The 22,450-nt window shown below is 39.2% G+C and overlaps 2 protein-coding genes across 4 annotated transcripts in view; one reads left to right on the top strand and one right to left on the bottom strand.

The window, feature by feature from the left end:
* The window catches only part of zdhhc17 (zinc finger DHHC-type palmitoyltransferase 17), a 24,678-nt gene extending 17,358 nt beyond the window's left edge, over positions 1 to 7,320 (top strand). The window contains exons 14-17 of the mRNA XM_057854387.1: positions 2,074 to 2,157; positions 2,342 to 2,499; positions 2,578 to 2,672; positions 5,442 to 7,320. Coding sequence (XP_057710370.1) covers positions 2,074 to 2,157; positions 2,342 to 2,499; positions 2,578 to 2,672; positions 5,442 to 5,580 — 476 coding nt within the window. The 3' untranslated portion in view covers positions 5,581 to 7,320. The remainder of the gene's footprint in view (positions 1 to 2,073; positions 2,158 to 2,341; positions 2,500 to 2,577; positions 2,673 to 5,441) is intronic.
* csrp2 (cysteine and glycine-rich protein 2) lies at positions 6,804 to 22,363 on the bottom strand. Of its 3 annotated transcripts, none has more exons than XM_057854388.1 (6): positions 22,225 to 22,363; positions 18,209 to 18,325; positions 17,800 to 17,968; positions 16,296 to 16,425; positions 10,658 to 10,756; positions 6,804 to 6,962 (listed from the first exon to the last, which is right to left on the bottom strand). In XM_057854388.1, exons 2-6 carry the CDS (start codon positions 18,318 to 18,320, stop codon positions 6,840 to 6,842), a joined length of 633 nt encoding a protein of 210 aa, XP_057710371.1. In that variant the 5' UTR covers positions 18,321 to 18,325; positions 22,225 to 22,363; the 3' UTR covers positions 6,804 to 6,839. The 3 variants fall into 3 exon arrangements, with proteins under 3 accessions (XP_057710371.1, XP_057710372.1, XP_057710373.1); XM_057854389.1 differs by having other exon boundaries at positions 10,663 to 10,756; XM_057854390.1 differs by lacking the exon at positions 22,225 to 22,363 and having other exon boundaries at positions 18,069 to 18,210.
* Between the last annotated feature and the right edge of the window lie 87 nt (positions 22,364 to 22,450).

The raw sequence follows: 22,450 nt of genomic DNA, 5'->3' as shown, positions 1-22,450 counted from the left end.
ACCATGAGTAAGAGGTGTAATTATTGACATCAACAATGGCGAGTTATTAGTTATTTTTTGATTCTGGTTGTTAATCTTACTTAAAAAAAGTAATTCCATTACTTCTCCCAAAAAGTAATTGAGTTCGTAACTCTGTTACCAGAATGTAAGAGTAATTGGTTACCTGGCTACCTTGAATGGATGTAAAAGATCCAAGCTGGACATAAATGGAGTTAGTGACATCATTTGCTAGATGACACTGAATGACATCTGTCATAAGCATTTAGTAATTCCCATGATAGTGTCATGTCATAATTTCTTATGAAACGCTGTCAAATCAAGTGTTACCTATTACTCCAGATAAATAAAAAAATAAGCCACACTGGACTATAAACTGCCGGATTCAAAATGAGGGGGAAAATAGTAGCGGCTTATAGTCGGAAAATTACGGTATTAAAATACAGTTGGACTGCATTAGTACATGGAAAAAAATAGGGCTGTCAAAATTATCGCGTTAACGGGCAGTGATTAATTTTTTTAATTAATCACGTTAAAATATTTGACGCAATTAACGCACATGCCCCGCTCAAACAGATTAAAATGACAGCACAGTGCAATGTCCTCTTGTTACTTGTGTTTTTTTTTTTAGTTTTGTTGCCCTCTGCTGGCGCTTGGGTGCGACTGATTTTATGGGCTTCAGCACCCATGAGCATTGTGTAACTAGAAACTGCAATTTCGGGAGAAATTACTTCTGGTCTTTGCCATGTGGAGATACAGAGCTTAGCCCCAGCCTAGGTTAGTTTGGGGACCATTCGGAGACAATATCAGGTCACTTCCTGTCTATTTGGGGACATTTACGGGGCCTGGTATAATGATATCAGGTCATTTTGGAACATTTGGGAGGCGTGGCCTATTCATATCAGGTCATTTGGGAGTATTTGGGGGCGTGGCATAGTCATATTAGGTCATTTGGGAACATTTAGGGGGCGTCACCTGATCATATAAGGTCATTTGGGAACAGTTGGGGGGGCGTGGCCTGATCATATCAGGTCATTTGGGGGCGTGTCCTATTGATATCTGGTTATTTCCTGTTGATTTGGGGACATTGTTTTTTTTTTGCCATTGAAAATGAATGGGAAAAAATTTGGACGTTCATAGCCGTCAATGGCATCCAAGTACATTGGCATCTATAGAATGGACAAACATGCCCGTCTATGAAATTAAAATGAGGAAATGCCATTGGAAATGAATGGAAAATTTGTAGGTCCATGTCCGTCAATGGCAGCACCCTCTATAATGGAAGCGGGGAAGTTTGGGGGACACGTCCTATTGATATCTGGTCATTTTCTGTTGATTTGGGGAAATGTTGTTTTTTCCCCGTTGAAAATGAACGGGAAAATTTTTGGACGTCCATGGCTGTCAATGGCATCGACTTACATAGGCGTCAATGGAAAGCAAGTACATTGGCATCAATACAATGGAGAAACATGCCCGTCAATGGCATTAAACAAAGTAAATGCCATGAGAAATGAATGGGAAATTCAATCATTGACATTAACAATGGCGGGCTACTAGTTTATTTTTTGATTGAAAATTTTACAAATTTTATTAAAACGAAAACATTAAGAGGGGTTTTAATATAAAATTTCTATAACTTGTACTAACATTTATCTTTTAAGAGCTACAAGTCTTTCTATCGATGGATCGCTTTAAGAGAATTTTAATAATGTTAATGCCATCTTGTTGATTTATTGTTATAATAAACTAATACAGTACTTATGTACCATATGTTGAATGTATATATCCTTCTTGTGTTATATCTTTCCATTCCAACAATAATTTACAGAAAAATATGGCATATTTTATCGATGGTTTGAATTGCCATTAATTACGATTAATGAATTTTTAAGCTGTAATTAACTCGATTAAAATTTTTAATCGTTTGACAGCCCTAGTAAAAAGCAGTATTATTACCTATTTTGAAGTATTAGTAACTTTGGCTGCCACTGACTGTATACAGTACTCTGTATGAGTTGTCATTTCAACTCAAACAAAAGCACAAAAGAAGGAAGTTTTTGTTTTTTCTGTCCACAGGAAGTGGGAACCACCGCTACTTCATGGGTTACCTGTTCTTCTTGCTGTGCATGATCTGCTGGATGATGTACGGCTGCATTTCCTGTAAGCGCTTCCACGAAACTGTCTCGGCGACGTTATATTAATTCATTTGAATTTAGAATTCCAAATATTTCAAAGATATTTGGAGGCTGATGGCAAAAATTGAGGGAGATCAAAACTGGGGTTTTCTGTCTTATTTGTCCTGTAAATCAATTTTATTTTCAAGCCGTGCGTACTTTTTCCGCAGACTGGAGAATTCACTGCGCCACCACTTACGCCAAGGACGGCTTCTGGCTCTACCTGACCCAGATCGCCGCGTGCTCGCCGTGGATGTTCTGGATGTTCCTCAACAGCGTCTTCCACTTCATGTGGGTGGCCGTGCTCATCATGTGTCAACTCTATCAGGTCCGCTCGCCTCATTTCTTTTTATACGTCATCTTCCGTCAAGCCAACTCGCCGACCTTGCATTTTTCTCCCCGCCAGATCGCCGCTCTCGGAATCACCACCAATGAGAGGATGAACGCTCGGAGGTACAAGCACTTTAAAGTGACAGCCACGTCCATCGAAAGCCCCTTCAAGTAAGTATTAAAGGATTCGGGCTTTCGGCTATACAATTTGTCTCTCGCAGCTGCAACCGTGTGGTCAGGCACTGCTTGTAATTTTACAAAGATGGTGATTTTAACGGGACTTCCCTGTGGTTGCCATAAGTACACGTTTGGCCACTCAAAACTTTATTACGTTATGGTTTCTACATTTGAACTGAGGTAGTGCAACAATGCTGAATGTTTTATTTGCATTTTCACTTTCTGGAAACGTTAAACACAAAAGCAGTGCAGTGAAGATCACATTGACAGCTTTTTCATATTTCTGCTTCCTAATTTACAGTGGTATGAAAAAGTATCTTAACCTTTTTGAATTTCTCACATTTCTGCAAATAATCACCATCAAATGTGATCACACAGATGGAAAAACTGTCTGCTTTAAGTAAAACCACCCAAACATTTGTAGTTTTTCATATTTTAATGAGGATAGTATGCAAACAATGACAGAAGGGGGGGGTAAGTGTCAAGTTCAAAAATAGACCCTTAGGTAGACATATGTAAAATTACCCAAAAATAAGGAGAGAAGACACTCAGTTTTCTTGGCCAAGGAGAGCAAAAGAGGGACTAGACAGAGGAATGCTAGATTATGCTGTATAGTCCCCAAAATTGATCTAAGGAAAAACCCTCCTTGCTGTTTTTATTTAGGGGTTTGTCCGAACACAGAAAGGGTGGCGCCCTGAGGGAGGGGACAGCAAGCTGGAGACACCCATGTGATTTTGGTTGGCTATGTGTGAGCATGTAGGTGGAACTAACTAAATACACGTGTGTAAGCAAAGGCACATGTAAACAACGGTCAGAATGACGCAGACACTTCAGTTATGCAACGCTGCGGCCATGGAAGATGTCCTCGAATGGAAAATTGTCCTCGAACGTCTAGACGAAAGTCCAGACGCCAGGTGCTGAAGATGTCTCGGAAGGTCTAGTTACGCAATTATGCGGCCATGAAGCAAGGCAGTTGTCATCCCGACCCTCTTTACTCTTTGTAACACTTAAACATTATACTACAACCCAGTATAGCAAGCAATAATCATTTACTGGTTATATCAATAAGAGAAAAATATGGCAATATGTATTATTTATGGTATATATGAGCACAAGCAAATATTCAATCAATCAAGCAAATATTTAATCAAGAAACCCTCGATAATTACCTCAACAGTAAGTAAGTGAACCATCACATTTAATATTTTGTGGCACCCTCTTTGCCAGCAATAACTTCAACCAGACGCTGCCTGTAGCTGAAGATCAGTCCGGCACATCGATCAGGACTAATCTTGGCCCATTCTTAGTTCAGTCAAATTCCTGGGATGTCTGCCTTGAATCGCTGTCTTCAGCATCTCAATGGGGTTCAAATCCGGACTTTGACTTGGCCACACCAGAACGTGTATTTTGTTCTTCTGAAACCATTCTGAAGTTGATTTACTTCTTGTCTTGTTGCAGCATCCATCCTCTTTTTAGCTTCAACTGTCTGACAGATTGCCTCAGGTTTTCCTGCAAAAAGTCCTGATAAACTTTTAAATTAGTTCTTCCATGAATGATTGCAAGTTGTCCAGGCCCCGAGGTAGCAAAACAGCCCCAAATCATGATGCTCCCTCCGCCATGCTTCACGGTGGTGATGAGGGGTTGATGTTGGTGAGCTGTTCCATTTTTCCTCCACACATGACGTTGTGTGTTACTCCCAAACAATTCAACTTTGGTTTCATCAGTCCACAAAATATTTTGCCAAAACGTCTGTGGAGTGTCCAAGTGCCTTTTTGTGAACATTAAACGGGCAACAATGTTTTTTTTTTCAGACAGCTGTGGCTTCCTCCGTGGAGTCCTCCCATGAACACCATTCTTGGCCATAGTTTTACATATAGTGGATGTGTACACATTTAGCCTGAACGATATCTCGTTTAAACATCGTGATGTGCGCGTGGGCGATAGTCCCATGGCAAGCACGTGCGATAGTTTTTATTTTTTTAATCCACATACGCCTTGCTTTCTGCTCTGCGCACAGCCTCACACCCTCCCTCTCCCAGCCCTTTGTTCCCACAGTAACTGCAGCACTTGCTTATTAAAGTTAACGATGCTCGTTGTCTTTGATCATCAAAGCGGAGCAATGTGTCAATCATCATTTAACTTGTTAAACAGTTTCTGCAACGAAGCCGCGCTGGAATGAATGTGTGTGTGTGTGGAGACGTTGGAGACATATAAAATAAAAGGCAGAAGTGATCATGAGGAGTTTGAAATTTCTACATGTAACTCCAAGAGTCACAGCTAAGGTAGATAAACAGAAGCATTCAATAAAGCCAAGCATTTTTCTACCACAGTACTTTATTCTTGTTCAAAAATGATTTGGTTGGACAGTTATTTTTAAACTGATAATAATGATGACATTTGAAGTGCTTAAAACCCATTTATTTATATACATTTTTAAAATCACTTTGGAGGAAAAAGTGAGATAAAAATATGTCTTATATTTATCTTTTTCCAATGCTTAATCTGAATAAATACATTGAGCACAAAAAACACACACAAAAAAAAAAAATTGGGAGGGGTGGTGCGCTACACATTCATTTTTCCACATTCTGTCTCTCATGGTTGAGGTTTACCCATGTTGACAATTACAGGCCTCTCTAATCTTTTCAAGTAGGAGAACTTGCACAATTTTGGTTGACTAAATACTTATTTGCCCCACTGTACATCTATTAAAATAACCAAGCAGTCATGCCTCACCGATGTTTGTGCGCCCTTTTTCTGCAGCCACGGTTGCGTCCGAAACCTCATCGACTTCTTCGAGGTGCGCTGCTGCGGCCTTATCCGGCCCGTGGCGGTCGACTGGACCACGCAGTACACAATAGACTACGACCAGACGTCGGGCTCCGGCTACCAGCTCGTGTAAGAGAGTGGATCTTGGGGGGTGTCCTCTGTTGTTCGGACCGTCACGCAAAAAAACACGAGGATTAGCATGCTAAGGGGCAATACCCCCCTCCCCCTTTGTCGCCACTATTTGAGGGAGATGGACAACAAAAGTCATAAAATGAAAGCACCTCTGGTACGAGTAGAGATGCAGTTGCAGTATCCCCTCTTCACTTTATTTAAGTGTTTATTTACAGGTAAGGGAATGTCTTTTTATCAAGAGCTCTGGACCGGCAAATATCCTTACGTAAAATCAAATGTGACACAGGTCTATTTATTTTAAATTATCGATGAACTGCTACATCATTTTTTTTTAGCGGAGTAGTTTTTTTTTTTTAAGTGTATACCTGTAGCTGTCAGTTGTTATATTTATTATGGATTATAGGACAGGAAGGTTCATTCCATGTGTTTGTATCAAAAAGCTATCAAGTCTTATGTACGTTTTTTTTTTTGTCTGCCTACAAACTTGCACTGATTTTTTTTTTCTGGCTGTTATTGAACAAAAAGGGCCCAGCAGCACCTTTTCCCTCCCATTGTTTACTTTTATGTGAGGCGGCGAGTGTAAAGAACGTGTACATAAATAACCTGGAACTTTTTTTTGTTTGTCAGTGTACTTTTTAATTCAAATTGAGGGGGACGAAAGGACATGAAGTGACTGTAGCGTTTAGTGATGTCCAACACTGGTGTCCCACACTTGCATGTATGATGCCCTCCTAGGCCCACTGTATATACTCAATGTTATATATTGGCAAGTGCATTCTGTTACATTTATTTTCATAACCTTTAAATCCAGTGTCACGTGAACCCTTCAACTGTGTATTATATTCCATGCTTGTGGACTGTATTCATCCGTTTTCTTTTGTATTATTTTTAATGTCACATATGGCCGGGTTTGTTATACCACTGGATGTACAAATTGTAAAGCAAATACACTAGATGATTTTTTTTTTTCTTTTTTAAAAGCAGAAATATGATCATGCAAAGGGCACCGCCCATCAATACACAAAATACAGCCCCCGTTTCCACGAGTTCTTCCAACAAAAAAGTCGGTTGTGGTCTGGGAATACAGAATATACAAATGCATACACAGGTTAACAAGACTATGATTTCCAGTGCCTCTTTCTCTGCCCACATCACTTTAACTTGCTTCAGATGTAGAACTTACGGGCATGGTTCAGTTTTAATGGCTTTAATAATAAAATACAGTCAGATGTGAACTTTTATTTTGGGGGATGAAGTGTTTTATTTGAGAAGGATTAAAAGCAAACAAGTTGAGGCGACGGCGTTGTCAGTCGGCGTGGACCAGAGCGCCTGCTCCTTGACCAAAACCGAATCCTTTCGGGCCAAAGTTCTTGGCATAGCAAGCTGTACAGACAAAGAGCACATTTAGTTGGGTTCTAAAATGGCATTTTTCAGTTTCAAGCTACTGGAGTCTTTGCTTCCCTCGTGATGCACAGCAACCACTGTCATTTAGAGTATGTGTGAGATTCCAATGTGTGTGTGTCCTTTTTTGGCCTGGTTTTCTTATCTCACTTTGGCGTCAGTGTGAAATTGGAACTGCTTGCAAACACGTCAGAAACAAGCAAACGGTCGTAAACAGTTTGCTGTCCCCGGTACAGTTAATGAAATTGAGTTTTGTTAACATGGAGATATTTAGACAACCAAAATGGAAAGACATTTGACTTGAAATCACTTACAGTGGGGAGAACAAGTATTTGATACACTGCCGATTTTGTTGGTTTTCCCACTTGCAAAGCATGTAGAGGTCTGTAATTTGTATCATAGGTTCTCTTCAACTGTGAGCAGGGCCGGCCCAGCCTATACGCAGACTATGCAGCTGCTTAGGGCCCCTGACCACTAGGGGGTCCCCAATCTGGCATTTGTTTAATATATATTCTATTTTGTTTACTACAGTTTGCTTTATTTGGCTTTTGTGAGTTTTGATACTTGATTACAAGCTTAAAAATATAAAAGTTCTTCCTTAACGTCTTTCCTCTTTTAGAAAAAGGTTTGGCGCTATCTACTGTAAGTTCTGACAATCATTTGGGGTGAGAAATTTGAAGTATGCAGTGCAACCAAATCTGATTAATATACAAAATATGGACGTATGGGTTGGATTGCATGTATGGGTTTCACAGCACACCGTGACGAAATGGTGGGCCAAAAATAAGGGCCCCTTTGCATTATTTTGTTTAGGGCCCCCAAATGGCCTTGGTCGGCCCTGACTGTGAGGGACGGAATCTAATACAAAAAAAACAGAAAATCACGGTGTATGATTTTTAAATAATAAATTTGCGTTTATTGCATGAAATAAGTATTTGATACATCACAAAAAAATCGAACTTATCCATCCATCCATTAACCCATCCATCCTCCCCTCAATACGGTGCAGTCGTCCTGTACCCTTGGCAGAGAAGCAGCCCCAAAAAACGATGTTTCCTCCTCCATGTTTCACAGTTGGGATGGTGTTCTTGGGGTTGTACTCATCCTTCTTTTTCCTTCAAACAGGACGAGCCGAGTTTAGACCAAAAAGTTCCATTTTGGTCTCATCCGACCACATGACCTTCTCCCATTGCTCCTCTGGATCATCCAGATGGTCAGTGGCAAACTTCAGACGTGTCTGGACATGCACTGGCTTCAGCAGCAGGACCTTGCGTGCGCTGTAGGATTTTAATCCATGACGGCGTAATGTGTTTCCGATGGTTTTCTTCGAGACTGTGGTTCCAGCTCTCTTCAGGTCATTGACCAGGTCCTGCCGTGTAGTTCTGGGCTGATCCCTCACCTTCTTCATGATCAGTGATGCCCCACGAGGTGAGATCTTGCATGGAGCCCAAGAACGAGGCAGATTGACCGTCAACTTGAACTTCTTCCATTTTCTAATAATTGCTCCAACAGTTGTTACCTTCTCACCAAGCTGCTTGCTTATTTTCCTGTAGCCCATCCCAGCCTTGTGCGGGTCTATTATTTTATCCCTGATGTCCTTACACAGCTCTTTGGTCTTGGCCATTGTGGAGAGGTTGGAGTTTGTTTGTTTGAGCATGTGAACAGGTGTGTTTTATACAGGTAACAAGTTCAAACAGGTGCAGTTACTTCCGGTAATGAGTGGAGAACAGGAGGCGTTCTTAAAAAAGAACTAAGAGCCGAAATATTTACTAGTTGGTAATGTATGAAATACTTATTTCATGCAGTTAAATACAATTGTATTATTTAAAAATTATACAGTGTGATTTTCTGGATTTTTGTATTACATTCCGTCCCTCACAGTTGAAGAGAATTTATGATACAAATTACAGACCTCTACATGGCTTGCAAGTGGGAAAACCAGCAAAATCGGCAGTGTATCAAATACTTGTTCTCCCCACTGTAGTTGATGGTGGGACATTTTGTGGAAATTAAATTTCATGGTCATACTTTTGATCTGTCACATGGTACAGTGCTGGCCAAAAGTATTGGTATCCCTGCAACTCTGTCAGATAATCCTCAATTTCTCCCAGAAAATGATTGCAATTATAAATGCTTTGGTTGTAATATCTTCATTTATTTTGCTTGCAATGAACGAACACAAAGCGAATGGGGGAAAAAAATTACCGTGATTTTCGCACTATAAGGCGCACCTGACTATAAGCCGCCGCTCACCAAATTTGGCACGACGGCGGCATTGGTTCATAGATAAGCCGCACTGGACTATAAGCCGCAGCTGTACTCTATTGTATGTATTATGGGATATTTTTTACACCAAAAAATATTAACCGGTAACTAGAGATGTCCCGATCACGTCATTTTCAAAGTATCGGAATCGACAAAAAAATATCGGACATGCCTTTTTTTAATATATGTACAGTATATTTTTAATTAAATCGCTTTCTAATTCTATTTAACGTTATAGACATAATATGTTACACTCATCCAGAGTCTTTAGTTTAGGCTTAAGGTAGGATTACCAATTTTAGCCCGATAATGGCGGTAATTAATTTTTTAAAAAATGTATCACGTTAAAATATTTAACGCAATTCATTCATGCGCTGTAAGACCCACTCTCGCATTGTCGCGCTCAATCTATAATGGCGCCGTTTTACCTATATAGACAGCTAAAAGGCAGCGTAAAATGAGTAGAGTGAATTTTGGCAGCCTTTGGAGCCTTTTTTTATTTGACTAAAGCCTTACAATCCCTCTCCCTATGATTAGAAATATCATGGGAAGCAATGTGGGGAAGCAAGGTAGTAATTGATCTTTTTCCTAACACCTTATGTTATATCCCAACGCAGAGAAGATATATCAATTGGCAGCACTACGCACAGTCATGGTTCCACTTCCCATCATGCATTTGGGTATGGCTACAGTATCATTTACTGAAAGCTCAACAAATACACTAGATGGCAATATATAATCACAATATACAAAGTCACAAGTCTTTCTATCCGTGGATCCCTCTCCCAGAAAAAATGTTAATAACGTAAATGCCATCTTGAGGATTTCTTGTCATAATAAACAAATACAGTACTTATGTACTGTATGTTGAATGTATATATTCGTCCGAGTTTTATTCATTTTTTTCTTAATGCATTGCCAAAATGTATACGATCGGGAAAAATTATCGGGAATGATTGGAATTGAATCGGGAGCAAAAAAAAAAGCAATCGGATCGGGAAATATCGGGATCGGCAGATACTCTAACTAAAACGGTCGGGATCGGATCGGGAATAAAAAAACATGATCGGAACAACCCTACTACTAAGTATTAGGCTGAGGGTGCCAATACTTTTGTCCGGCCCATTTTTGGAATTTTGTGTAAAATGATAATGATTTTTTTTCCCCTTCTCTTTTGTGTTTTTACATTGCAAGCAAAATAAATGAAGATATTACTACCAAAAATTTGTAATTGCAACCATTTTCTAGGAGAAATTGAGAATTATCTGACAGAATTGCAGGGGTGCCAATACTTTTGGCCAGCACTGTAGGCGTAAGCTTAATGATGATGCTTACATTTTAAAAAGTTGATGCTAGGCAATTTGCATTGTGGGAGGCAAAAACACAGACTAAAAAAATTGAAAACAACTGACGTCACCATTGCAATAGATTTCTCCTTCGTTGTCCGTCTGGGTGGTGGACTCCAGGCTCTTGCCGCATTTGGCACAGCGGAAGCAGTTCTTATGCCACGGCTGTGGGCAAAAATCATCACAAAGGCATTCATAGGAGGGATTTTGATATATGACATTTGATATTAAAGCGCTTTTCTGATGCCAGGGAGATCCTAACCCTGTACCAAGCAAATGTAAATAGCATAGTAATGAAACACTATCACGAACATGACCTGACAGGAATCAGTTTATCACTAGTAGACGTCCAATCCATTTGAACTGGGAGGGTGGCAGCGAATGAACGAATGTTCATTCGCTGCCACCCTCCCACTTCAAACGGATTGAACGTCTATGGCTGTCAGTGGCAGTCAATGCCAGGCGATTAGGTAATTTTGGGCCATTTAAGCTCTCACTGGAACAGCACCAAACAAAAGTTCCAGCATCATCACCATGTCCAATGCAGATTCTTGACTCTTGACACCTTGACCAATGCAGATTCTTAACTCTTGACACCTTGTCCAATGCAGATTCTTGACTTTTGACAAGGTCATGATGCTGGAACTTTTGTTTGGTGCCGTTCCAGTGAGATTTACAAAGATGATTTCCTGAGGAAGACATCAAAATTCCCTCAGTCTTTGATGATATGGGGCTGCATGTCAGGCAAAGCCACTGGGAAGATGGCTGTGGTTAAATCTTCAATAAATGCACAAGTTTACATTGAAATTTTAGACAGCTTTCTTATCCCTTCAATTGAAAATATGTTTGTCATTTTCCAAGATGACAATGCATCATGCCACAGTGCTAAAACTGTTAAAACATTCGTTGGAGAAAGACTCATCCAGTCAATGTCATGGCGATTAGGTAATTTTGGGCCATTTAAAGTCTCACTGGAACAGCACCAAACAAAAGTTCCAGCATCATCACCATGTCCAATGCAGATTCTTGACATTTGACACCTTGTACAATGCAGATTCTTGACTCTTGACAAGGTGATGATGCTGGAACTTTTGTTTGGTGCCATTCCAGTGAGATTTACAAAGATGATTGCCTGAGGAAGACATCAAAATTCCCTCAGTCTTTGATGATATGGGGCTGCATGTCAGGCAAAAGCACTGGGGAGATGGCTGTGGTTAAATCTTCAATAAATGCACAAGTTTACATTGAAATTTTAGACAGCTTTCTTATCCCTTCAATTGAAAATATGTCATTTTCCAAGATGACAATGCATAATGCCACAGAGCTAAAACTGTTAAAGCATTCCTTGGAGAAAGACTCATCCAGTCAATGTCATGGCCTGCAAATAGCCCAGATCCCAACCCTATTGATAACCTGTGGTGGAAATGGAAAAATATGGTCCACAGCAAGGCTCCGACCTGCATGGATGTTGGCACCAATTTGATGAAGAATACTCATCAAGTCCTTGCCACAGTGACTGCAAGCTGTCATAAAAGCTAGAGGGGGTGCTACTAAATACTAGAGATGTGTTTTGATTATTATTTCTTTGTTTGTTTCTCATGATTCCATTTTTTTAAATTTGATTTTTTAAAATTATTTTTATTTTTAAACATTAACACCTTTTTAAAACGATATCTCGATTCTTGGCAGGAGCATATCGATAATGTTTTGGGATAGAAAGTATCACGATATATCACCATTTCGATATTTTGTCAAAACCCTATTCATTAGGCTACTGCCCTACACATACTGTCACAAGGCATACATAAACTTGATTTTCAATCAAAATTGATTTTTTTTCCCAATGATTTGAAAAAATAACAGTAAAAAAAACCACCAGTTACGGCAACCTCCATCTCTTGAATTTTATTCTCCCTCATTTCCTCGCATCGAAATGCAAAACTTTCATTTTAACTTAATATTTTGCCTCATCTACATCAAATTATTATTCAATAAAGGATGTATAGTAATGCAACCGATTCAGGATGAATTCAGAATGAATAAATGCATTTAAGCTAATGCTACGTCGTAGGTCCCAGCTAATGTACATGTACGTAAAGTGCGTAGCGGCTTACAGCTACATTACCCCTCCGTAATAATCCAATTTCTTTCCCGTAGTCCCCCGCCGCCCCCGTCGTAGTATGGGAATTTGACGTTGGTATATTGTTTTCTCGGAAATGAGATGCGTGTGTGCTCGCCTGGCAGATTTTTGAACACGACGTTTTGACAGTTGCGCAATATTTTCGGGATCAAAGCACCGTTACGGCCCACTATCACCCCTGCGTACCACTCAAATTGTAGTTAGAAAAATAAGTGTCGCGATCATTTTGTTATTAGATGATCCTAGAAGTAGAAAGGCAGAGTCGGCAGGGCTACATCAATAACAGCCATCTTGGGTCGGGGAACTTTCTCCGGCAATGATTGGTTCCCATCAAGTAAAAAAAAGGCGGACATTTAAAATACATTTGTGACAGCTGAGTGAAAAGAGCTACAAGGAAAACGTGGACGAAGTAGTGAGGTCTTCAGCACAAATTTAACCGAATTTTCAGAAAATTCGTAGGTGATATTATTACTGGAGCATGAGCATGAAGTCAATTAATAGACATTTTTTTTCTTTTAATGATTTTAAGGGGCGATTTTCCGTGGCTGGAGTCTCTACTACAGAAATCTTAGGTAGGTTTACTGTACTTCTTGTTTTACTTGATTTATCAGTGTTGTTAATCTAAAAAAAAAAAACATGGGTCCCAATTTTTTTTTAATTTCACCGATATAACAGGCTAACGGTTTACAAAGGGATTAGGTTTTTTTTCCACTGTAAATATAGCGGATTTATATTTCACATTTGATACATTTTTGCTACCATTTCATATTGTTGCTACTCTCATTTTTAGACTATGTGACATCCTAAGGATCTCAGGGCTACGTTTCTCACCATTATGAACCTAATTAATTGATAGCCTAAATCAAGGGTGTCCAAATTTTTTGCAAAGGGGGCCAGATTTGGTGTGGTGAAAATGTGGGGGGCCGACCTTGGCTGATGTCCCGTACGTAGAACAATATATATAAGCAAATTTTAGCAAGCCATTTTGTGTGTCACATTTGCTTTGTTATTATTATTTTTTTAATTAATAATTTCAACAGTCTCGCAACTAGCCTTTGGAGTGTTCTCTTTCGATTCTCGGGCTCTTGCGAAATACTGCTGCTGTGAAATTGAACTAGCCTCAGGTTGCTTCAATTTCTCGCTATGTATCTTCCCGGTAATCTTGTCGTACATGTCAGCGTGTCTTGTTCGGTAATATCACCTCACATTGAGCTCTTTAAAAACGGCAACTGTCTCTTTGCAAATGAGGCAGACACAGTTGTTGCGTATTTTAGAAAAGAAGTAGTCCAATTTTGAAGCATCAGCCATTGCAGTCAACTTTTTTTTGTTAATTGTTGCCATTTTAGAAAATTAGGAGTAAAGTGTCACATGGGGTAATGTTGCTTAGAGTGCTGCTGCCTTTTAGTGGGTAAATGAGGAGCAGCATTTAGTGTGTAAGCTAGCTCATATGTTGGTAGCAGTACTGCTGACCAATTTATTAAGTCTGTGTGCGGGCCAGACGTTATTGATTTTATGACAGAGGCTGGGGGCCCTGATGAAATTTGACCACGGGCCGCATTTGGCCCCCGGGGCCGGACTTTGGACATGTCTGGCCTAAATGATTAATGCAAAATAAATCTGTATTGACCTATACTAACTTTCACACTGCATATTTATAACGTTTTAATCTGTTAATTTTTGTTAAATCTAGTCAAATAATTTTCTCCATCTTTTTTTTGAGTGTTAAAGGCTGGTTAACAGATGAATGAGTCAGATTCTTCCACTTACTTTAAGTAAACATTACTATTTGTTTGTATTAAGACCATATATCTAAAAGTTGGTAATTTTTCACCTAAACCACGAAAACAAAAATTTTAAATAATGTTTTGAACAATATTCTTGAACTAAGAACATTTCTGACAAACAAGTTTTTCTTTTAAGGTTAAATATACAAACTTTTTGCATTTTCAGCTAGCTGTTTTTCTTATTTCAAGAAATCTAAGTGAGTAAAATCGACTTGAAGCACTGTAGCAGTAGCAAAATTAGTGGAGTGTTCCCCACATCCACAACATTGACATCTTTTTACATTACTTACAGTGGCTGCTGCAGGCGGAAAAAAACTTCTAATATCCCTCATGTTTGAAGGGGGCGGGGGAGGTGGTATCTGTCGGGCTGTGAACGCGTGTGTGTGTGTGTGTTTGTGTGTGTGTGTGTGTGTGTGTGTCAGCCAATCAAATGTGCGTTTGAGGGGGAAAAATGGACTGGCACATTCAGCGAGTGAAAAGGGGTCAGTGTAAGTCTGAACATAATGAAAGTACTGTAATTCACTTCATTATGGTAGGAGCAATTCTATCCTTACAACATCTAGGAAGACAATCTAAATGACCTATATAACTGAAGTCATTAAATAATGCAAATAAGGTTGCTTGAAAGTTGGTGGGGATAATTTGATCATCCTGAAAAGTTGGTGGTGTTATGTCCCAACCGTCCCTATGCAAACCTACGCCATTGGCCCTCGCATACAAACCATGTTATTCTGCTTATTTTCTACGTTAATCTTTCAAAAAAGAACATGCTGATCAAGCACTGCTGATATGGAACTTGTAGAAACAACTCTAGACATTACGACATATGAAGGATGTTTTCTTCATGCGTTTCCCAAAACAGAAACCTCGGAGGAAAAAATGTGGAGAATGGATCAACTTGCGCGGACGTCCAAAAGACCAGTTTAATGCCAGCAAGGTGAAGCTATTCACATTTCATAGGCAGTAAACATTTTGTTGGGGGTCATGGTCCTTCAGAGGACGAAGATGTAACCCCTTTTGATATTTTTTACTCATTTACTAGTATGGCGTTTTACCGTGCTGCTTCTGTCTGACAATGAATGACCTGAAAAAAATTAAAATGGAATCTGACTGCCACTGTTACCTTTTCTGTTGTTAAAAAACAAATTTAGTAAGGGGAAAGTGGAACTAAAGTATAGAATTAAGATTTGTTATTATTGAAAAAATTAAAAGCATTCGTTGGCTGTTACCGAGTAGCATTTGCAATCGTTACATAAAAATTGCAATGTAAATTGCCTCCAAGAACAGTCAGAGACGTAAGACAACCAGTGGATATAATATATAAGAAAGACAGGGCATATGGTGGTAAAGGATAGATTGTTGAAAGAGGAGAATGTCATTGTCAGTGGCTTAAGAAAAAGGTGTCTGCTCTTTTTCCCGTCTTTTTTAAGCCCTCGACACTCAAGCCATCTCTTTAATTGAACATTTGTATGTTCTTCCACATCTTTACCATGTGAATTTGGCACAAGGGACATCATTTTCGGACAAAATTGGTAGGTTTAGCTCTCCTTCGTACACTATTTCCATTCATTTTACTATTGGGGACAAACGGGATGTTGACCCGCCTAGCCACAATTGCTAACGTCATGATTATTAATGAGCAAAAGTGACGTGTTGCTTGCGGTACGCCATTGGACCCTAATTGAAAAGGTGAGTATTTTGGGGATGCTGTGGTTGGTAATTATAATAGGAGAGGAAAAAATGAATACATATAGTAACTCTACATTTAAGATGAGCTCACCTTGCCCGCGCCCATAATCTTTTCCGCTGCATACACGGAGTCGCCACAACGACCGCATTTTTCCGATCCTGCGAACTTCTGGGCGAATTTGGACGGGTTCGGGTTAGTGGTGGGCCTGTGACATGACGACCTGTCGGTAGAGGGGTCCGATTAGACAGTAGATAATGAGTGTAATGTAGTCCCCTGGAGCTGAGAGGCCTCTACCACCATTCCTGAATGTAGCCCATTGTGAGCCCAGTGGAGCCTGTTATGTAAGAAAACTCTTTCATAATAATAATAATAATAATAACCATGTCTAGTGGTCGGATAAACAATCTGGCTAGGTGTATGTTTTGCTTATTTTTCCACAATAACATTCTTGGAGGTATTATTGCGTATTGTTCACGGCAATGAATGAAGAGAACAATAATTCTTAGTAGAGGTCATAGGCGGAGTTTGACTTTTGGGTCGGGGGGGGCAAAACATGTTGATGACCCCGAAACGCAGTGTCAGCAATAAAATTAACTTAAAAGAATATTTATAATAGGGCTGGAGCTATCGAATATTTTAGTAGTCGATTCATCGATGGTCTACGTATTTCGAATAATCGAGTAATCGGATAACGAACATGAAAAATTAAAATACCTGAGCTCAACCTCAAACGGTGTGTGTGTATGTGTATATATATATATATATATATATATATATATATATATATATATATATATATTAGGGCTGTCAAAATTATCGAGTTAACGGGCGTTATTATTATTTTTTTTAATTAATCACGTTAAAATATTTGACGCAATTAACGCAGATGCCCCACTCAGAGAGATTTAAATGACAATACACAGTGAAACGCTCACGTGTAGTGTTTTATGGAGTTTTGCCTCCCTCTGCTGGCCATTGGGTGCGACTGATTTTATAGGCTTCAGCATCCATGCGCATTGTTTAAGTAATTATTGACATCAACAATGGCGGGCTACTAGTTTATTTTTTGATTGAAAATTTTACAAATTTTATTAAAACGAAAACATTAAGAGGGGTTTTGAGATAAAATTTCTCTAACTCGTACTAACATTTTTCTTTTAAGAACTACAAGTCTTTCTATCCATGGATCGCTTTAACAGAATGTTAATAATGTTAATGCCATCTTGTTGATTTATTGTTATAATAAACAAATAGTCCTTATGTACCGTATGTTGAATGTATATATCCATCTTATCTTGTGTCTTATCTTTCCATTCCAACAATAATTTACAGAAAAATATGGCATATTTTATAGATGGTTTGAATTGCGATTAATTACGATTAATTAATTTTTAAGCTGGAATTAACACGATCGTTTGATAGCCCTAATTTTTTTGTGCATTTTATTGCTTTACAAGTTTTATATATATATGAAAAGGTCAATTTCATGCAATGACATATTTCGGCCACCAGGCCCCCCCCTTAAAATCTGCTTATGGTAGAGATGTGATGAAAATTGCATAATATGAATTGTATTATTCTTATTGTTGCTTACTGCTCAGGTTTGATTCCCAGTCGCTCCCCTTTGTCCATGTTGAGCGTGCCGGCACCCTGGCCGTAGCCGTAGCCTTTTGGACCGTACTTCTTGCCGTAGCACGACGTGCAGTAGATCTCTCGGTCGTGAATGGCCATCGTGGTACTATCCAGGCCTTTCCTGCATACCACTGATGACATGCAGACAAACAATATTTCATGACTGTTACAACAAAAATAGATACGGACAATGGTTAATCACAACAGTCCAACTACTCATCATCTACACACGTGACAGATCCGCCTTTGTGAGATGATGTAGCATCTTGGCAGCATCTCCGACTGGTACCGGCGTGATCTCATCACCCCTCCCTGCCCGTCCCGTGCACGTGTTTTGTCGGACCCGGTCTTTGTCGCATCACAATACTCACTGCAGAGAAAGCAGCTCTTGTGGAAGCTCTTGCCGTCACACTGCACCTCTTCTGCATGGTACACCATCCCGCCGCACGCCGTGCACTTGTTGCCTCCACCCCAGTTCGGCATCGTGGCTGAAACGTCGTAGGTGTTAAATTTCATGTCTGGAGATTACAGTGCACTAGTGACTTTCCACACGCTGAGTGGAAAAGAAAACTCTCCTTTCCTAACAACCTGGAGCTAAAGGACAGGATAAAGCCGACTTAATACCCTGAGGAATGCCTCAGAGCGATGGGGAGTCGTGGACCGCAGACCTTCCAAAAAAACATTACGTCACAATCGCTCCCTTGATGCCGCCGCTGAACTCGGGTCTGGCTGTAATTACAGAGCCCGGCCCACCCCGAGACGGGTCCTTTCGGGCCATTTGAACACCTTGACGTGACGACATGACTTACTGGGGGGATTATCTGGCTACAAGCTGATGTCTTTTTCGCATCTGGAGCAACACAATGGCGGCTTGACTCAACAGCATAATAGACAACAGAAAGGGTCAAAAGTTCACATGAGCTAGGGTGACCAAACGTCCTCTTTTGCCCGGACAAGTCCTACTTTCACGTAGTATTCTCGTTGTCCGGGCGGGTTTTATAAATTCGTAAAAATGTCCGGGTTTTATGATTTTTCCAATTTTTTCCAATTTGAAGAGAATTCCTCCGGCCGCTGGGTGGCAGCGCATGCATGCGATGACATGGCTCCTAGTAGTAGAGAGGGAAGAAGAAGTTCTTGTTTTTGTTGGCAGTTTACCCCTATCATTAGGCATTACTGCCATCTACTAGGCTGATGATTTGGCCACAACGCCTGCCCAGTTGTTAAGTTTTTTACGATGAATACGTATATAATGGCAACTGTTGACTTCTGTCGAAGCTTTGACTGTAAAATCCCGTTTGGTGTCGCATTGTTGCGCTGCCGATGATTGTAAACCTTTATAGCAAAGTTAGATTTTTGCCTCAGCTAGCTATCAGTAAGCTAAACCACGCTAGGCATTATGGGAAACGTAGTTTTGAACTGCTACGTTTGGAAACATGCTGGTTGAATAGTTTGTCAGTTTATTTCGGTTATTGTTTGCGTGCAATCTAGAACATTGAATAAGAATATCAATTGAATGGGAATAACAATTTGTCAAGGGCAATTGTCGTGATTGTAATTTATAAGCCTACTGTATGTATGTGTATTGACTGGACTACTTTTCCATGGGTCTGCATTATACCCATAAAAACTAATACATATATATATTTATATATATATATATGTATTACTTTTTTGACATTATTATTTAATTTTATTTTTTTCAAACTGTGTTTTTCCATCCAGAGTGAGGGGGCACACTTTAAATATATTAGTGATATAGGCATCTTTGAGTGAACTTCGAGTAAAATTCAAGCATCTTGAGGTCGGGCTGAGTGTCCTATTTTTGGAAATCAAAATATGGTCACCCTAACATGAGCAAAATGACTTTTTGAAGTTCACATGAGGAAAAAGACATCCACGGTTTTGAGAAAAATCTGTTGTAACGGTCACTTCTGTGATCCTGTTTCTGTCTTAGGACATCCACCACACGGTGGCTCCTCTTTATGTTGTATTTTCACTTTCTTCTTCAGTTGCTACCTACTTTTTGGGGAGTCAAGTGTGATCATGTGTGCGTGCTCCGTTGTACTCCCGAGTGACGAGTTGTTGAGCTGGATTTATTTATTTTTTTTGTCTATTAAAAGTGCATAAGTGCTCCCTTTTTTACCTTTTATGCACTCATCTTGCCCTGACACGCGTTACACCATTAAGATTGTGCCTTGTGATATGAGTTTAATTCATTCCCTGACCATAGGTGGAGTTTTGACTTTTGGGGCAGGGGGGGCACAATATGTTGATGACCCCGAAACGCAGTGTCAGGAATAAAATTAACTTACAAGAATATTTATAATATTAAGTTGACAATGAGTGTTTTTGTTTCCCATCATTCTTGAGGGGAATTCTAAATCAGGCTGCTTAGGCAATACTTTTGTTTTCCGAAATTTCCAGGTTCGCGGTGAATCAGTAACGGGCTCACTTTTGCTCAAGAGACAATGTTTATTGATTAGAAAATGCAGAATGAATGAGATTTATTGATTACAATCCCACAAGAGCAAGAAACAACCATCAAAAACAAGGGTAACGATGACGCTAGATTTGAGTTTGTCAATCCCAGAATACCTGTGCTACGTTACAGCACAACCAGGTGTTCCTTGGCCATGAAAATCGCTTACCGTGACAAATGAGCGGGAGCCAACGCTCCGGTTAGGCGGCGATGGAACAAAGCCAGGCGATCCGTACGTGATCCGCTGGCGGACTTCCTTCGCCGCCTTACCGGAGTGTGTTGGTACCCCGCTCATTTGTCACGGTAAGCGATTTTCATGGCTAAGGGACATTTCGTTTTACGGTAACGCGGGGATTCTGGGGTTGACAAACTCAAATCTAGTGTCATCGTTGACATTTGTTGATACTTGTTTATCTTGCTCTTGTGGGATTGTAATCAATAAATCTCATTTATTCTGCATTTTCTAATCAATAAACATGGTCTATTGAGCAAAAGTGTGCCTGTTATTGATTCACCGCGAACCTTGAAATTTCGGAAAACAACTTTTTGCCAAGATCGTCATTCATTGAATATGGTACGCCCGCTGGTGTCGTGCCAATGTAGTTACCACCGTCAAAAATTGTATCCTCTGGGCGGAGCCATATGGAGGTAGATTTGTCTTTATTATTCAATCAAAATATATATTTTCAACCCCAGAAAAAATAGCTTCAATTAAAAAAAATGTGTTTGAATGTAAAAATAAATTAAATTTAAAAAAAAAAAAAAAAAAAGCATGTGAAAGCTATTTTTCTTTGATTTTTTTTTTTTTTCTTTTTTGGATTAAATTAATTAAAAAAAAAAATTTTTTTTTTTGGATTGAAGCAACTTTTTAGTAATGTGGATTTGTGTTTGGGCGACATTTTGGCTAGGACATTGTTGTCTTTATTATTCAATCAAAAATAAGTTGCTTAAAAATTTTATATGTTTAAAGAGAAAAATCACTTCAATCAAAAAAAAAAAAAATGCAATCATCGAAAAAGTTTTTGAATGTGAAAAAATATTTGAGATTGAAAAATTTGCATCTGAACACTTAATTTTTCATTGAAAAAGTGTCTTTGATTGAAGCAATCCTTTTTGTGTTTGGGCCATATTAAGGGTAGGGCATTTTTGTCTCAATCATTCAATCCCTCAAAAAATTTGCTACGGTAAAAAAAAATATTTTCAATCAAAGAAAAAAATCTTTTGAAAAATAAAATTGCCCTCCCCTAATATTTTTTTTTTCAATGAAAATTATATGCAAAGCAAATGACCGTCTAAGGTGCTAGTCACGTGATCTGTTCGAAAAATAACTTTGACCCATTGTAAAAATATATATTTTTTGTTCATTTCATGCAGTTTTATTGCTTTACAGTTTATATATATATATATATATATATATATATATATATATATATATATATAGGAAAGTCAATTACATGCAATGACACTTTTCGGCCACCGGGGGGGCTGGCCACCCTTTAAAATCCGCTTATGTCCCTGACCATACTTACAATACAATAGCTTGCCTCTTAAATTTCTGGGAAACAGTAAAACTTGTCTATCAGGCCCCTCGTATCTCAAGGCAGCACTGCATTTTGTTTAATTGATTCTCAACATAGTTGTATTTAACTGGCATTGAATCTGGAAATGTTGTTTCAACATTTATTTAGGTAAGAATAATCTAATAAACAATGCATTTTTAATTTTACTGCAGTTTTTGTTGAAACTATGCTGATCACTATGGTAGCACTTTCGTACTAGTTCCACGACAATAATAGTGTAGTAAACATTCATTCACTGGGGGGAAATAAATCGCATGCCTGCAAGAGCCAGCGTTTGAAAACAAACGATGCTTATTTTAAAACGGTGAGCAATATACATATAAAATACCTTTTGATGGATGTTAAGACGCCGGCCGTTCCAGATGTTTCAGTGGCAGAATTCCAAAGGACTACGTCGAGTCGAAAGTGCCTCGCCGAAATGTGTGGGTGACGTAGCATTGCTCGTTTTTACTGATGGCGAGTGGGTGGGACCGTAGGGGTTGTGAACGTAACACTGCGCGTTCAGGGTCGGTCGGATTTTTAACATCATTCAGTATGAATGAATTTTATTCCAT

Source organism: Corythoichthys intestinalis, chromosome 13 (assembly GCF_030265065.1).
Source record: "Corythoichthys intestinalis isolate RoL2023-P3 chromosome 13, ASM3026506v1, whole genome shotgun sequence".
In the NCBI taxonomy this organism is placed as follows: Eukaryota; Metazoa; Chordata; class Actinopteri; order Syngnathiformes; family Syngnathidae; genus Corythoichthys; species Corythoichthys intestinalis.
Note: the sequence above shows the minus strand (reverse complement) of the source record. Positions and strands in the feature narration are given on the sequence as shown.

Bases quoted from the DNA above. Each gene is read 5' to 3' on its own strand.
- csrp2 (XM_057854388.1), bottom strand. From the start codon at position 18,320: ATGCCGAACTGGGGTGGAGGCAACAAGTGCACGGCGTGCGGCGGGATG. The intron at 17,969-18,208 runs GTGAGTATTGTG...GCATGTCATCAG, and splicing joins CAAGAGCTGCTTTCTCTGCA to TGGTATGCAGGAAAGGCCTG. The intron at 6,963-10,657 runs GTCAGTTGTTTT...TTGTCTGTACAG, and splicing joins AAATCTATTGCAATGGTGAC to CTTGCTATGCCAAGAACTTT.